Source organism: Phyllostomus hastatus, unplaced genomic scaffold (genome assembly GCF_019186645.2).
Source record: "Phyllostomus hastatus isolate PE091 unplaced genomic scaffold, TTU_PhHast_1.1 phas_scaffold_60, whole genome shotgun sequence".
In the NCBI taxonomy this organism is placed as follows: domain Eukaryota; kingdom Metazoa; phylum Chordata; class Mammalia; order Chiroptera; family Phyllostomidae; genus Phyllostomus; species Phyllostomus hastatus.
This window is the reverse complement of record NW_025334038.1, coordinates 1,203,431-1,218,916: the sequence shown is the minus strand read 5'-3', so window position 1 is coordinate 1,218,916 and position 15,486 is coordinate 1,203,431. Positions and strand designations below refer to the sequence as shown.

At 51.2% G+C, this 15,486-nt stretch overlaps 1 protein-coding gene across 1 annotated transcript in view; it reads left to right on the top strand.

Moving 5' to 3' along the window:
* The window catches only part of GLI2 (GLI family zinc finger 2), a 245,874-nt gene that overhangs the window by 185,828 nt on the left and 44,560 nt on the right, over positions 1–15,486 (top strand). The window contains exon 3 of the mRNA XM_045825838.1: positions 1,542–1,647. Within this exon, the coding sequence (XP_045681794.1) occupies positions 1,542–1,647 (106 nt within the window). The remainder of the gene's footprint in view (positions 1–1,541; positions 1,648–15,486) is intronic.

Genomic DNA, 15,486 nt, shown 5'->3' with positions numbered 1-15,486 from the left:
ACTTACTAGGTTTGCAGGTTCAGTCCCTAGTCAGGGCACATACAGGAGGCAACCGATCGATGTCTCTCTCTCATGTTGATGTTTCTCCTCCCCACTCCTCTCTCTCTAAAAATCATTTAAAAACATAGCCTCGGGTGAGGATTTAAAAAAATAAGTTTAAAATGTCAGGAGAAAAATTCTTCTGGTTAAGAGTTCACAGAATTCAAACCAAGGGTCCATCAGGGGATAAATGGGTAACCAAAATGTGGTGTATTCACGGGAACCATGGTATAATGAAGGGCCCCTGGGGACATGATGCTAAATGAAGTAAGCCAGTCATAAAGGACAGACACTGCATGGTCCCTCTCACATGAGGGACCTGGAATAGTCAAATTCATAGAGACAGAAAGAACGGTGGTTGCCAGGGGTGGCGGTGAGCTGAGAGATGGGAGTTGTTTAAGTGGTGTAGGGTTTCAGTTTGGGGAGGGAAAAAAATCTTCTGGTTGGATGGTGGTGCTTGTTGTACAACAATATGAATGTGCTTATCTGTCCTCTACCCTTAAAAATGGTTAAAACGGTAAATTTTGTGTTATATATATTTTACCACAACCAAAAAAAGAGTTCATAGTGTTTACAATATGGTACCAGAATCTGTTTGCACAGAAACAGCAGCATTATTTGTATGCATTTATTAAGTGGGCCTGGCAGGCTGCTGGCCTGTGTGCATGAAAAAGAAACCCTCCGCATTTCTCTAACTAGTCAGCAAGTCAGACTCACCGACGGATTCCCACTGGCCCACAGCCTTCTGCCCGAGTGAGAGATGACTGAGAAACCTCCACTTCTTAGCCTTTTTCCCAGTCTAACTACTTTTTAAAGAGCCTTGTTTTCCTAGCACCTATAATTATGTTTGCCTCCAGGGTACCCAGGAATTTTTTTTTAATAAGCAAAGAGCATCCTACAATTATCATGATGATTTGTTGAGGGCAGGCCAAGTGCAGACGGGCTGACTCACCTCTGGAAACCAGTGCTCACGAGCTGGCATTCGCTTCTTGGAGGCACTGCCAGTGTACTTGGGGTCAGTAATTAATATTAAGAACTGGAGAATTAACATACCCACATAGGTGTCTGCTGGCTACAGCTGGAGTGGTCCCTGGCTTTGCAGATGGTTCTAGGTAAATATTGCCAGCCTGTGTGGATGCCGTAACCCAGGACTGCTGGAGCCACACGCAGCCAAGGCCGGGATGGGCAGAAGCCTGTCGGCTCTGTCAGCCCTGATTTGCGGCAGAGTCTGTAATCTCCCTGAGTTCAAAGAGCGCTTAGCTGCTTGCCTTTGTCAAGAGCACAGTTGGGGATCTTTTATGTGAAAGATGTAGGATTCTCGGGCTGACTTTGATTATTTATTCATCCCTCTTCATGGGTGTGTGATAGCCGGGGCACCTCAGAGCCCCCTGTCCTGACTGTTCTTGCTCTGAAATTCATTGAGCTTTAAAGCCCTTTGAAAATTGCTTTTTGAGGGTGGGGAAAGGTTTTGAAGTCCTATCTCTCTCTCTCCCCCTGTACAGTGCCACAGCACCTTTTGCCGCCATTCCATGCTCCCTTACCGATTGACATGAGACACCAGGAGGGACGGTACCATTATGAGCCTCACTCTGTCCACGGCATGCATGGGTAAGTTCTGCCCTCTGACCGCCGCCCCGGCATGCAGTTGCCTGCTGCTGGGGAGGCCAGGCGGCCCTCATCCCCAACCTCTGCTGCTTCTGTCTTTCTTTCTGGAGTTCCTGATCTGCATTGCCCTGAGCAGAGCCAGTCCCCTTGGCCACCTGCAAGGGCACTGACCTGGGGTGCGGAGTGAATGCTGGGTTGGATGTGAACACCCAACTCCCCTCTGGTCACCTGAGAAGGAAGAGCGCTGTCTCACACCTCATCACTTCCAAGGCTGAAGACTCTCCTACCATATCCAGAAGCACCTTGGGGCTCTTTACCCACCCATACAGTGGGAATCCCCTTCAGGCCAAAGTCCCGTATATGTGAGTATGGTGGCCCATATATATGGGACTACCATATGTGGTATGGTGGCCTTGGTTATAGGTTGTCCCAGCATAATAATTCGTAATGCTCCCTTTACTCCCTCAAGTGTGCCAACTTGGACACTAAGGTTACCCTGCTTATAAGGATAAGCTCAAAGTTATACTTTGGGGCCTCTTCCTGCTCTCTGCTTTGAGACCTGCAGTCTGTGAAGCACCAGTCTGTTTCACTGTACCTCTTGAAGCCACTAGGATGATGTTGCTTTTCTTGGTCTTTATTACTTGAAGACCCATGCCACTCCCATCTGTCTGCATTCAGAAGAAAGGCCAGAATCTTCCCCTCATCCCCACCATCTCTGCTGCTCCCACACCTGCATTGGAGGGGACCTACTGCACAGGATCAACTACCCTGTGGCCTCTTTTGACCCAGCCACCTCCCTGTTCAAGTTGCAGTTTGTGTTTCCAGCACAGACAACCCTGTTGCATGTTCCTGTGCCTCGGGTCCTGCTGCCCAGCCTGACCGTCTCCTACAGATCTTCTTCCTGGGGGTATGGGGATCCCACACACTGAGTGGGCCCCTTCCCCAATTCCCACTGCACTGATGCACCAGAGCGATCCATTTTGCACCTGTCTCCCAGCAGGCTCTGCGCTGCTGCCCTCTCATTTCTGCATTGATGATGGCTGACACGTAATAGGTGCACGATCACTGTTTGCTGAGCACACAGACTTCTCCATGCATCCCACCCACTGAAGACAAGCCCTCCTGCTCTCCTTGCTCCCATCTGAATGAAGTCAGGAAATACTTGCTGAGCACTCACAAAGTTCAAAGCAAGCCCTGTGCCTGGTCAGGAGGCCTGTTACTGAGAAGGCATGCCAGGCCTCAGTGACTCCTGTTTCTGGGCACCCATCGCCTCCCCAAGGCAGATGAAATCTGGGATTTTAATTTTCTTTTTAAAAGTATATTTTACTTTGAAATAATTTCAGACACATAAAAGCAGTTACAAAAATAGTACATAGATTTCCACTATTCCTCAAATGTTAACAGTGCTATTAACTGGCTTCTAAATCTTGCCCAGGTTTGGCCAGTTGCCTGCTAATGTTTTTTCCCCTCTGGTTCCAGACCCAGCCTTTGCATTTAGTTGTCATATCTCCTCAATTAGCTTTCATCCAGGACAATTGCTCAGGCTGTCTTTCATGATCATGACACACTGTTGAAGAGGACAAGCCAGTGACTGTATAAAATGTCCTCCGTTTGTTGCTTCTTGGTTCAATTCAGAATATATGCATTTTGGGGAACAATGAGAAAAGAGGGGCTGTGCCCTTCCTGTCAGGGGGCACGTCGTGGCAGTGCTGGTCATCACTAGAGATTAATTTTGTTACTCAGTTCAGGTTGAGTTCCTCCACTTTAAAGTTGGTCCCTTTGTAATCACTAAGTGTGGGGCAGTGCTTCGCTCATGTGTAAGACCCTGTTTGGCCTCACATTGTCATCTGCAAACTTTAACATCCATCGATGGCCCTTGTCAGAAACAGCAGTCACCAGTCTTTGCCAAGCAGTGCTTTTCCGTTTCCATTATTCCTTCCACTTTCATCTGTCACAGTTCTACTGTAAGGAACAGCTGTCCCTTCTTTACTGTTTATTTCTTTAGTTCAAATAAAGGCATTCATATTTGTGATATTCTTTGAGTTCTAGTTTCTGGTTATCACTGTTTATCATGTTGCTCAAAGTGTCCCAGACTTGGACATTGCCTCCCATGTCTTTTGACATGTTGGGAACTTTTCATTTTACTTCAGTGCATGCAGCTGGCTCTCACTTGACTAGGACCTGCTGCTGGCAGCCTTGGATGCACTTCAGCCCTCTGCCCACCTCCAAGGGCCTGCCAGCTGCAGTGATGGAGACCGCAGTTCCAGCAGATTCTGGGGGACTCGTACATTTGGAGCTAGTGGATCAGTTGGTGGCATCTGAGAATCCTAAGCCTATTAAAGGAGCTGAGTCCCTATCTGGAGGCACGGTGGAAGGGCTGATTTCCTGCTCTTGAGAAATGGTTGGCTAATCTGGCAACACAGATCTGGGGCACAGCAGACCTGGAGTGAAGTGTTGCCTGCAAGGGGCCCAGTGCTGCTCGTAGTCGTGGCCCGTGCTGAGGGTGCCCTGGAGGGGGAGTCCGTGCCTGTGTTCGTCACTCTGCAGGGGAACATCTGGGCTCGCATCGCCCCACATTCCTAGGGGGACTGACAGAGATAGAAGAAGGCCCCACCATTGGCAAATGCTGTGTTGTAAACACTTTATATTTCATCTCACTTAACACTCTCAGCAGCCCTATAAGGTGTGCATTTTGTGGCAACCCATCTTACAGATGAAGGAACTGATAGGTTAATTAACTAAGCCTCAGGACCACCCACTTAGGAATTCGGAGAGTCAAAGATCTAATTATAGTCCCCGGAGTCCAGACATGCAGTCATACACTGACCTTCCTGGGAGTGTATGGATGACCTCAGGACCCCTGGGCAGGCTTAGCTGAATCCTTCCTGAAAGCCTATACTGCCCTTTGTTAGGATCCTGCGCCTAGGTTAGTGGTTCCCCAGCGTATTAGGAATGAAGCTTCTCAGGCCCCGGCTCAGACCTGCTGAGCCAGAGAGTCCAGGGTGGGGCCCATGATCTGTGTGTCACATGCCTTCTGCAGGCCCAGGTCTGAGACACTCCGGGCAATCAGGGCCTTGTTGCTGAATGAGGGGCCCTCCTTGTGCTAGTGGGGAGCTGTGGCTGGGAGGTCACCCCGAGTCTTCTCTAGGCTTTGCCACTCACCAGCCCTGGGTTGGACATAGGCTGTGTCCCACTCTGGGCCTGCTTCCTTCCTAGCCAGGGAGGGGCAGAGTGTGAGCCGAGCACCACCGGGAGGAGTGGAAGGTGATGATGGCAGGGAGCGGGGCAGTCGGACCAGGCTAGGGGGCCTGTGGAAATGGTCTTGGCACCCACCAGCCCACGTGGCTCTTTCACTGTACTTGATAACTGAGGGGTGGTATAGTTGTTTCCTGTTGCTGCTATAACAAATCTCAAACTTAGTGGGTTAAAACAATATGAATTTGTTCTCGTAGTTCTGGAGGCCAGAAGTCTGAAGTAAGTCTTATGGGTCTAACATCAAGGTGCTGGCAGAACTGGTTCCTTCCAGAGGCTCCAGGAGAGAAGAATCTGTTTCCTTGGTTCACAAACCGTACCTCTCATCACGTTGCCCTACTTCCCCCTGCGCCTGTCCTCACATGGCCTTGCACCTCTTCTGTGGTGGTTTTCTCCCTCTGCATCTTTCATAAGGACACCTGGGATTGCTTGAAGGACCCACTGGCTAATCCAGGACAATCCTCAATTCAACATCTGCAATGTCCCTTTTCTCATACAAGGAACCATTCACAGGGATTGAGACCTGGACGTCTCTGGGTATCATTGTTCACTCACTTGGGATCATCAAGCCCCAGCGTTGAGTCTGGCCTCATACAGGAGCATACAATACAGCGTGTCTCTATATTTGTGTGGGGCCTGCAGCAGGCCTGGCTCTGCGCTGCGGCTGGTGTGCTGTGTTAGTTCATGTTCCAGTTGCTCTGTCAGATGGGGTTATAATCTGCATCTTACAGAGGCAGACACAGAGGCTCGGCGAGGTATAGTGACTTTCATAGGTCATCCCCTGCAAGGTGGGTATGCTTGCTTCTGCTCAAGGGTTGAGGGAGCAAAGGCTCCCCCTCCCAGCCAAGGGGGTCTAGACTGGTTCACAACCCAGCTGTGGGCAACAGCAGTATTTCCCACATCCTGCTGGGTTAGGCTTCCAGTGGCCCCACCTTTTCCTCAGGACAGTTTGTTCTCAGCCAGGTCGCAGTGGGGCGAGGTGAGTGATGCAAAGCTCACGGCTTTACCCCTGCCCTCAGTGTCCCAGGTAAGAAACAGGAGAAAAATGGCCCCTCTGGCTCTGGCTTCTGTGATTAATATGGTCGGAGCCTGGTGGAACGCCCGATCCATCAAGCCCCAGTTGTAGCCTGCTCCTCCTCGCTGGCACCAAATGTGTCTAATTACTCAAACATTGCTCAGCAAATGAGGTGCAGTGTCGTCTCCTGTCAGCCTGACTCAAAGCCCCTGCCTGCGGCTTCCTGCACAGGGCCGCTGCTCAGGCGTCCAGGACCCCAGGCCACTGGACTCCCAGGTCCTGGCAGCTCCATGATTGAGCCCCCGAGCCATTGGTCAGGTGGATGCTCTGCTGCAGGACTGCTTGGTCCTGACCTGGCCTACAGGGACATAGCTGCCTCCAGCCCTGCCAGGCTACCTGGCCTTGAACCCCAGTGCTGACTAACCCAGAAGAATAAATCTCAGTTTCCTCATCTGTAAAAGGGCATAGTGCATGATAAGGGTACCTATACCATCTACTGAGTTACTTTGAGAATAAGTGGGTTAATTTAAGTGAAGCAGGAAAGTTTCGAAACATTCAGTAGATGCTAACAATGATTATTATTACTTTTGCTATTCCACTTGCCCATCAGAGAGGGACGTTCACTGCAGGCCAAGAGACCTGAGGCAGGCCGTGACAGGTCCTTGGAAGAGGCTGCTGTTAGATGACTGTGACATAGGAAGGTGGGAAATTGGACTGAAGAAGTACCACTGAGGATGAAGGGAGGAGGGGTCTTTTTCCCCCAAGTAGAGGAATTTGGACTTTATCCTTTTGGCAACCAGGAGCAGAAGGGGTGGTGAGATTTATTTTCAGGGTAACTGGAGGAGCATTTAAAGGATGGACAGAAGTGAGGACCACAGCTATCATCGTGGTCCTTGGCAAGAGGGGAACAGGGCCAGGGCTGACCACACACCACTACAAACAGGCAGCTACACGTGAGAGGCGTGGGGGCGGGGGTGGGGCTCAGCGTGTGGATACCCACCCAGCACATCCCAGCTGGATGGCTCCTACTGCTTCTGTGGAGCCACCCTGCCCAGTCCCCTGGAAGCACAAACCCACGACAGGACGTGCAGAGTTTACTAATGCTCAGGTGGTTCCAGAAGGGTCCATGGCACTGCCCATGGACTCCTGGTGTGGTGTATTTTATCTGTGGAAACCACAGCTGATGGGGAGACATCTGGGTTGGGGGTCATTCCTGCTGGTCAGGTGGAGTTCTCTTGTGGCCCCCAGACCCCCACCCCCGTCTCATGGGGACATGCACCTGGGGCTCCAAGAGTCCTTTTTCAAGGCTGAGGGGGAAGGCCCTGCTGTCTCTCCATTGCCTGGCGACTGCCGGTGGGAAAGAGGAGCATTTTGGATCTCTTCCTGCCCCTGGACACTGGCTCGTCCCAGTATTGTGATGACCTAGGCAGAGGCATGGCAGGGTCCCCCCTGGGACTTCCCTTCTCAGAGTCATACAAGCAGGAGTGTGAGCGGCCTGGGGCTGAGATATACTCATGACCTGGTGGGAAAGGTAGACACTCTCGTCCCTGGTCCAGGAGGCCAGGCTTGAACTTTGACTCACCCTGTTGCTTGGGGTCCTTCCCATCCCAGCCTTGCCTTTGGGCATCAGAGAGGACTAATGCCAACTGTTTCCAGCCCAAAAGGGTTACAGAGACCATCTCATGCAGCAGTTCCCAAACCTGGTTGCATATCTGAACTGGGGTGTGTCTTAAAGATGTACATTCCTAGGCCCCTACCCCAGATGTCCTGGTTCTTTCAGGCTAGGGTGAGGCCTGGGAATCTGCTTATTTACAGGCACCCACAGACCAGTGTCTGGGGCCACTACAGGCCGCCTTGCTTATTTTATATGCAAGAAAGTTGGCCCAGAAATGTGTGTTGGCTTTCCAGAGTCATCGAACCTGCAGGGTGGAGGGCCTTTTCTCTAAATGATGACTCTGAAGCATGGGGTGTTAGAAATCCCCCAGCTCCTTTTTCTCACCTGTGCACAGATCCGGTGCCCACAAGTTGACCAAAATCATCCATATTCTCAGCTTGCAGAAGCTGGTGAGCATATTGGGGTGAGGGGCAGTGAACAGCTACATCTCAGCCATGAGGACAGTCCCCTCCTCTCTCCTGTGGCTGGGCTCCATGCCTGACTGCTAACATCTATAACCCCAGCACCTGCCTAGATTCTGGACCTGACCACCCCTAATCGCTCCCCTGCAGGTCACTGGATCCTGAGCCATAGGCACTGCAATGATCACAGCCCAAGGCTACCACCCAAGGCCACCCTGCGTGGAGAAGGAGAGAGGAGGGGGCTATTGCTAGGGACAGATGGGGCTTAGCTATCAATTCATGTAAAGTCAACACTCTGGCTCAGGTACTTGAAGGAAAGAGAGGGGAGCCAGCTGGTGGGTGGGAAGACCTCCACCTCCCACCATCATCTGCACACTTTGTCACATGCACAAATTACCCAGAGTCCCCTGAGAGAGCTGTTAAGGATGCCTGGACCCCACCACATCCTGGTGATTGCATATTAATGGGGATATTTAGCCCCTCTGCTGGTGTGCTTCACTTAAGAAAGTAGTTTGTTTACTGTCGCTGGCTGAGCTCATGAACTTCCTAGTCCAGGGGGATTTGAAGATGGCTTTTTCCAAGGTCAGTGTTCCATAAAGACTGCCGTGTTTGCTGTGAGATCAGTAAACACGTCTGTTCAGCCTGCGGCTCACCTGCATTGTCTTGGGCCCTGACAGCTCTGTCCTCAGCCAGTCACTGAGGAAAGAGGGGATCAGAAACATATATTTTCTTCTTGATTCTTGGCATAACACACCAGGTTCATGGTTCACAGAGGACTGACTTTGTTTGTGTTTCACAAAAAATGTTCTCCTCCCTCAGCAAACGTTTGTGTTTTTCAGCGACTTGTGGAAAGCTGAGACTTCCGAAGGGCAAGTCTGCCTGACTCCTGGGCCCAGAGGCTGGATGGGCCTGAAGTCACCCTCCAGGGTCTTGTCCCTCCTCCTCACTTGGCCTCTCGCTCTCCTGTCTCCAGGGAGTGCTCCCTAAAACCCACTGTGGCTGACCACTCCTTCAGAGCACCTGGACAGCAGGTGGACACAGAGCCCAGAAAGCCCTGGGACCAGGCAGTTTGTGGGGCCAACAGGGAAGTCTTCCATCACTTCCTGAGGACTGTGTGACAGAAAGATGTGGAGCCTTGGCTCCCAGTACTGTGCATGGCCCCGACAGGCCCCAACAAACCCCTCCGGCAGGTCACTTCCCCTCTCTAGGCAGCCACAGCAGCCTGGGTTCAGCCTCTGGATTATTTCATCTAACCTGCATCAACACCCTACACTAGGAAGGCAGCATTGTCACTCCCACTGGTTTACGTGGGGACACCGAGGCAGAATGAGATTAGCTTCTTTCTTCAGTGACATTCTTCCAATGAGTGTCACTGATCCCAGGCACAGCTGGGTTTGAACCTGGGCAGTTTGATCCTAGAGGCCCACTCTTCACCTTGACTACTCTGCTGAAGACTCCGAGAGTCTCAGATATTCAGCTCCAGGAAGGTGTTCTGCGGCGTGGCACAGACAGCTCATTTATAATGGAGCCTGGCCTGTAAAAGTTTAATGAGGACCACATCTGATAAGGCGGCCTGCTCTTTGATCTTGGATGAATGCTGGCCCCTCACAGAAGAGGAGCTGCCTGGCTCTGGGCTTTGGAGAGAGCCCATGTGGTCAGCCGAGGGCAGGAGGGGCCCAGGAGTAAAGCACATCTTGGTATACAGAAATGAGGCAAGTCTGCCACCGGGATGGTGTGCAGTGCAGGCACGGGAGGAGCTGCTCCTTGGGAAGGTCCTGCAAGGTTGGAGGTGACCCGCTGGACCCTCTCCCTCCCTGCTGGGCCCCCATCTTCTTGGCCATTCCCCATCCCACACCCCCCAGAGGTAGGCAGAACAAGGTGGGGCACAGTTCAAATCCTGTCTCTGCTGCTCATGCCCTTTTTGTCCTTGGGCTGGCTATAAAGTGGGGGTGTAGCAGTACCCCCACATGGGTGGTTGTGAGGGTTATATGAGTGAGTGAAGCACATAGAACAGCTTCTTGTTCAGAGTGAGCGCTGGACAATCATGTGCTTTTCTTGTTCTCGTGTGGATGCTGAGAGGAAACCTACATTTCATTCCACACACTCCACTGAGTTGAGGGCGGATGGCATTATATCCAATCCTCCCAATACCCTGTAGGGTGGGTGATATTCTCCCCAAGGCATAGAGGAGAAAACTGACGGTTCCCAGAATTTAAGAGCTTCCTACAATCACTCGGCTAGTTAGTGAGCTCGGACCCCCATGCTCTCACTCTTTATGCCATGATTATTGTTGGTAAGGAAGGGGCATTTCAGTGCAGGTCTTAGGGCTGCAAATATCTTATTCCTACTGGAAAGCATGGGAACAGAACAATAATTAACCCAAAAGAATTAATCACTAATAGTAAAATTTCAGGTGTTGATGGGGTAGATTGCCTGTTGGGGCAGGCAGTCCTCTCCCACTGCACACGTGCAGGCTGCCCACTCAAGGTAGAAGCTGATACCAGTGCCCTGCACATTAGTTTATTCACCTCCTTCACTGTTGTTGGATGTATCTGTGCCCCACGTGCTATCCACTCAGGGTCACGCCTGCCAGCTGGAGCCAACATTTGTGAGGGAGTGCAGGAGCAGTGCCTTGCATGAGTCCTGCCACTGCCACTCTGCAGGTCTCCAATCACTGCAGCCAGCTCTCCTGCATTGATAATGTGTCCTGGTGCTCATGGAGAAGGGAGATGTTGGTCACGGGAGCTGCATTTCTGAAATGTGAATTTGACCTGTCTTGCCTAAGCAAAGTAGAAAGAGATTAGTCGTTGCTTATTCATGGGGGAAGTTCATTTGACCATAGTCACCCAGTGTCTTGTGCTAGGTGTTGGCGATAGAGGCCCACAGGGGCACAGTCTATCTCATGCTCTGGGAGGGGCGTGGGGAGAAGTTAGGCTGTTACAGGTTGGTGTGCTGGAAGGGGGACCAGGGAGCACCCAGAGCACCAGGCAACCAGGAATGGACAGCATTTGTCTGCAGAACCGCCAGGGAGGCTGCCTCTCCATATCCCACCCGCAGCCCACCTGGGGCCCCACTGCCATCGTGGGCTTGCCTGTATTCCCGTAAGGGGCCTCCACTCCCATGCCAGTGTGTAAGAGGGACCTTTTCAAAGCACACAGTGATGGACTCAAAAGTTTGGTAAAAATCAGCAGCACACCCACCTCTGAGTAGACGTTTATCTAAACTATTTGGGATTATCCATCTAGTTTTGACAGGAGTCCAGGAAAGGAAATTCCACACACCACTTTGGCAGGCCTGGCTGAGCGGAGGAATTCTCACTAGGGGAAGCATCCCTGTACGTAGCCCTCCCTGCCTCCAGGCCTTTGCTCATTGCTTAAACCCAGACCCCTAGTGAAGTCTAATGAAATGGCTCCTTTTACTAAAGACTCCCTCTGACCCCCTAGACCCCATGACTCATATCTACTCAGGTACCCCTTTCAGCTGCCTCACATTTGCCCTCAGTAAGCCGTTACTTTCTGGAAGATTCTGCTCAGCTGTGCTCAGCCAGGGGCTGCTCTTCTTATAGACAAAGGCCCCTCACACCTGGAGGTTAACCCATGCCTTTGGTCACCCGCAGAGGGCTAATCCAGACCAGCTCCTCCAGAGCCCTTCCTCAGGGCCAGCTGTGTTCCTGCCCACCCCCCTCCACCACAGACACATGGATCCCGCCAGGGCCTCCTACCCACCCCAGCTCTGCACCAGCTATCACTTTGCTAGGGAAAACGACTTGATACTTCCCTCTAGTTTTTTATGCTTTTTGGGTTTTATGTTTGAAAAGCTGATAACCTTCCTATCTTCCTGCTCTGAAGGAGGAAAATGTGATAAAGGGTAGGCAATTGAATTAACCCTTGTTGCCTTTGTGGCTAGATCTTAACCAAGTCCATCTGTATGGCCTCCTTTGTAGGAGCAATTTTATAACCTAATTTCCCTACCAAAACATCAGTGTTTACTTAGTGAGAAATCTGCTCTTTGTCAACTGGAAACAGTGGTTTCTTTATTACGGCCTGTGTAGCAAGTAACAGCCGAACACTGGCGCTCAGCTTGGTCTGGTGCAGTGTGTGGGTCTGCAACGGGACTGGGGCGCGTGGAGGCTCGCGTGGAGGCTCGCGTGGATTGCATGTGCAGTCAGATGCGTGTCGGGCACAAGCATGCCTGTCAGGCGGGCTGGGACTGGCCACAGGGGACCTTGGCGGCAGACAGATGGAGTGGCCAAGGTGAGCCCACTGGGTGATGAGGGAGACAGCCACTGAACCTGCACACGCTTTCCAGAAGCCCACACAAGTTCACTACCAGCCCCTTGGCCACTCCATTCCCCTCTCCAGCCAACTGCTAACCCAAAGCCAGCTTCCACCTAGCTATGCTTTAAAATTTTTTTTGATCTTATTAAATATCAAAGACATACAAAAGAATAGCAAAAGCATGGTTAAAATATGCATCCTTGTACACTGCCCAGCCTAAGGCCTAGGGATATGGCAGCACCTTTGGGGGCCCCATGCGCCCCATTGCTGTGCAGCCCAAGCCTCTTTGCTCCACATGCTCTGGAGTTTGCAGTCTGTCATCTCCAACATCTGTAGTATCTACCTTGTAGGTGACACCCCCCCTCAACAGTGCATTGTTCAGTTTTGCTTTGTGTGCTGTATGGAATCACTGCAGGTGTATTGTTGGGGAACTTGCTTTCCACACCATGCGTTTCCATTTGCAGATTTGCCCATTAATGAATGGGGCTCTTAATTGGTTACTTCTCACTGCCCTGTGTTGACAGGCATCTGGGATGTGTCTGTGTCTTTGCTGTTTTGAACACCATTGCAGTGGGTCCTCCACCACCCTCCAGTCCCCAAGAGCAGCCTGTCCCTCAGAATGAATGTGTGTCTGGGAATGAGACTGCTGAGTCAGAGCATGTTCACGTTCTAACATTCCTCGATGTTGTCAGACTTCTGTTGGGTGGTTTTGCTGACCTCGCTCCCTTTGGCAAGGTTCAGGGGCTCAGCTTGCTCCACCTCCTTGTTATCAGCATGATGTCATCAACATTGTCATCTCCCTGTGACTCTACTTTTCTGTTTCCCTCATTACTAATGAAGCTGGGCAGCCTTTATTTATTGGCCAATAATGTTTCCTTTTTATAAAACACCTATTCAGCAATTTTGCCCGTTTTTCTATGGCATTGTCATTTTCCTATAGGTCTGAGTAAGCATTTTATGTTGTAAGGTTACTGATTTCATGATTAGTGACATGTGCTGCAAGTAACCTTTCCCAGTTTGGGCCTGGTCTCTTCACTCCCTTGATGAAGAGAAGTTCCTGCTGTAACATAGCTCATGTTGTTGACATTCCCTCTATGATTTTCTTCACACAGTCTCCTCCCACCCAGCTGTCTGGTCAGATCTTCAGTCCCTGGACTCTGTTAGCTATTCCCCAATATGACCTACCCTTTGTTCAGCTGTTCTCCTGTCTCAGAACACCAGGCCTTCACTGCTCATTGACCTCTTTCCATTTCCCTAGACCCAGCTCAGATGCCACTTCCTGCAGGAAGCCTTCTCAGATTGCCCTAGCAGAGTGAATAAATTCTTCCCTTCTCACCCCTCTCTCTGCTCCAGCACCTCATGTTCTATTTGCAGGCTACAATCAGTGTTCACACTCTTTCCATAACCCTACAGGTCCCAGCATAGTGATTTTTGTTAAGGCACCCCATGTGCTATAGATTTGGGGGGCTGTAATTTCCTGAGTTCATGGCTGGATCTGGGGCACCCTGCTCAGCAGCATCACTCTGGCAGCCTGTCATTGCCACAGCCTCATGGACACTCATGGGCACCCTGCTGAGATCTGACACACGTAGCTTTAGGATGGACCCTGGGAATACTGGGGCTGATCACACCTGGTCTTGTACTTATGAGTCAGGTTTGTGACCATATGCCCCACTTTCTGAGTGTGGGGTCCTGGCTGAGTCTTTCTCAGACTTCCAGCTTGCCACCTAGTGCCATCAGAGGCCCATGCTCAGTGAGCGTTGGCTGACAGAGGGAATGATACATGAACATACAAACAAACCAGTGAATGGTTAGACGTGGTGGGTGTAGCCCTATTCATGGTTGTCCTGCTTGCTGGTTTACAGAGCCTCCTCCACACGGACAGGTGTAGCCCAGATGAAGATGTACATGCTGATTGGCCAAAAAAAAATTAGGTCCTGGTTTGGGCAGGAGCTGTTCTCTAATGCTTTTGAAAAGAATTCATTGTATATCTTACTATTGTAAATCCCCTGAGTGTATTTTGAAAAAGACTTGATTTCTGGAACTTTTTAAATCTCTGGAAAACGTGGCAGCAAACTTGCCAATGTACAGTTTCACATACCAAAAACAAAATCCCAAAAAACAGAAAACCAAAAATCAACAAAACCAAAACCCTTGAAGAAGAGATTGAACTCCACCCCAGAGGAGCTGACAGAGCCCTGTCTGTCTGCTGGTAGGCCTAAGGGAGCAGGCACGCCCTGGTGAGCGCAGACACACACCTGCCCAACCCAGCCGGCCCTGGCACTGAGGAGCCCCAGTTTGGGGAGGAGAGTAGCTTAGCGTGGCAAGGCCGTCTTCAGGGAATCTGCTTTCCATCCAGCGGGTCAGTGGGCCTAAGGCCACCTGCCCAGTGTTTCTGAGAAAGCGGGTGGCTGGCCCCAAGCAGCTCGGCCATAGCAGAGGGGTCCTGGCCTGCCCATTCTGAGCCCACTCACCTCTTCCATGACTTTATCATCCCGGTGGGTGGTAGCATCTCAGCCCGAAGGCAAGACCGGCACGTGAGAGCAAGCTGCCCTTGCGGCAGGAGGGTTGGCACGTTGGGACTGTTTTCAGGACACGTGCAACAATGGGGAGTCAGTGACTGTGTCGTCCAGGTGGTGGGCAGGAAGGCATGTCCCAGGGCCCTGTGTGCATGGGGCTTGGAGTGTAGCTTGCAGATGCCTCACCACAGGGAGGGGGCTTCCCTTCCTCCCAGCCTGCCATTGATGGAGACCTATGGGGGCTGGGCTATCCCAAGATATACACACATGTCCTCTCTCTGAGAGCTGACAGTGTCAGGAGAAAGGTGGCAGTAATAATGACGGCAATGTCTGAGCCTCCCACGAGCCTACCCTGCACCAGACCATATGTTGACGTGCTGTAGCAGTTCCTAACAAGTTACAGCAAACTTGGTGGATTAAAACAACAGAAAGCCACTCTCTCACAGTCCTGTTGGTTAGGAATCTAAAATCAGTATCACCAGGCCAAAATGGGGCACAAAGAATCCATTCCTGCCTGTGTTATGTCCCGCTAATCTGTCCTGGAGAAAGTATTTGCACAAAGCCATCAAAAGGTGTCCCTGGGTTACCAGGGTCCTTCCTCCAGCTCCCGACCCTCAACAGCTCATGCTGAGTCTGTGTGAGTCAGCACCCCTCAGCTCTGCATTGTCTGCCTCTCCAAACAGGCTCCATGGGTGGGGTACAG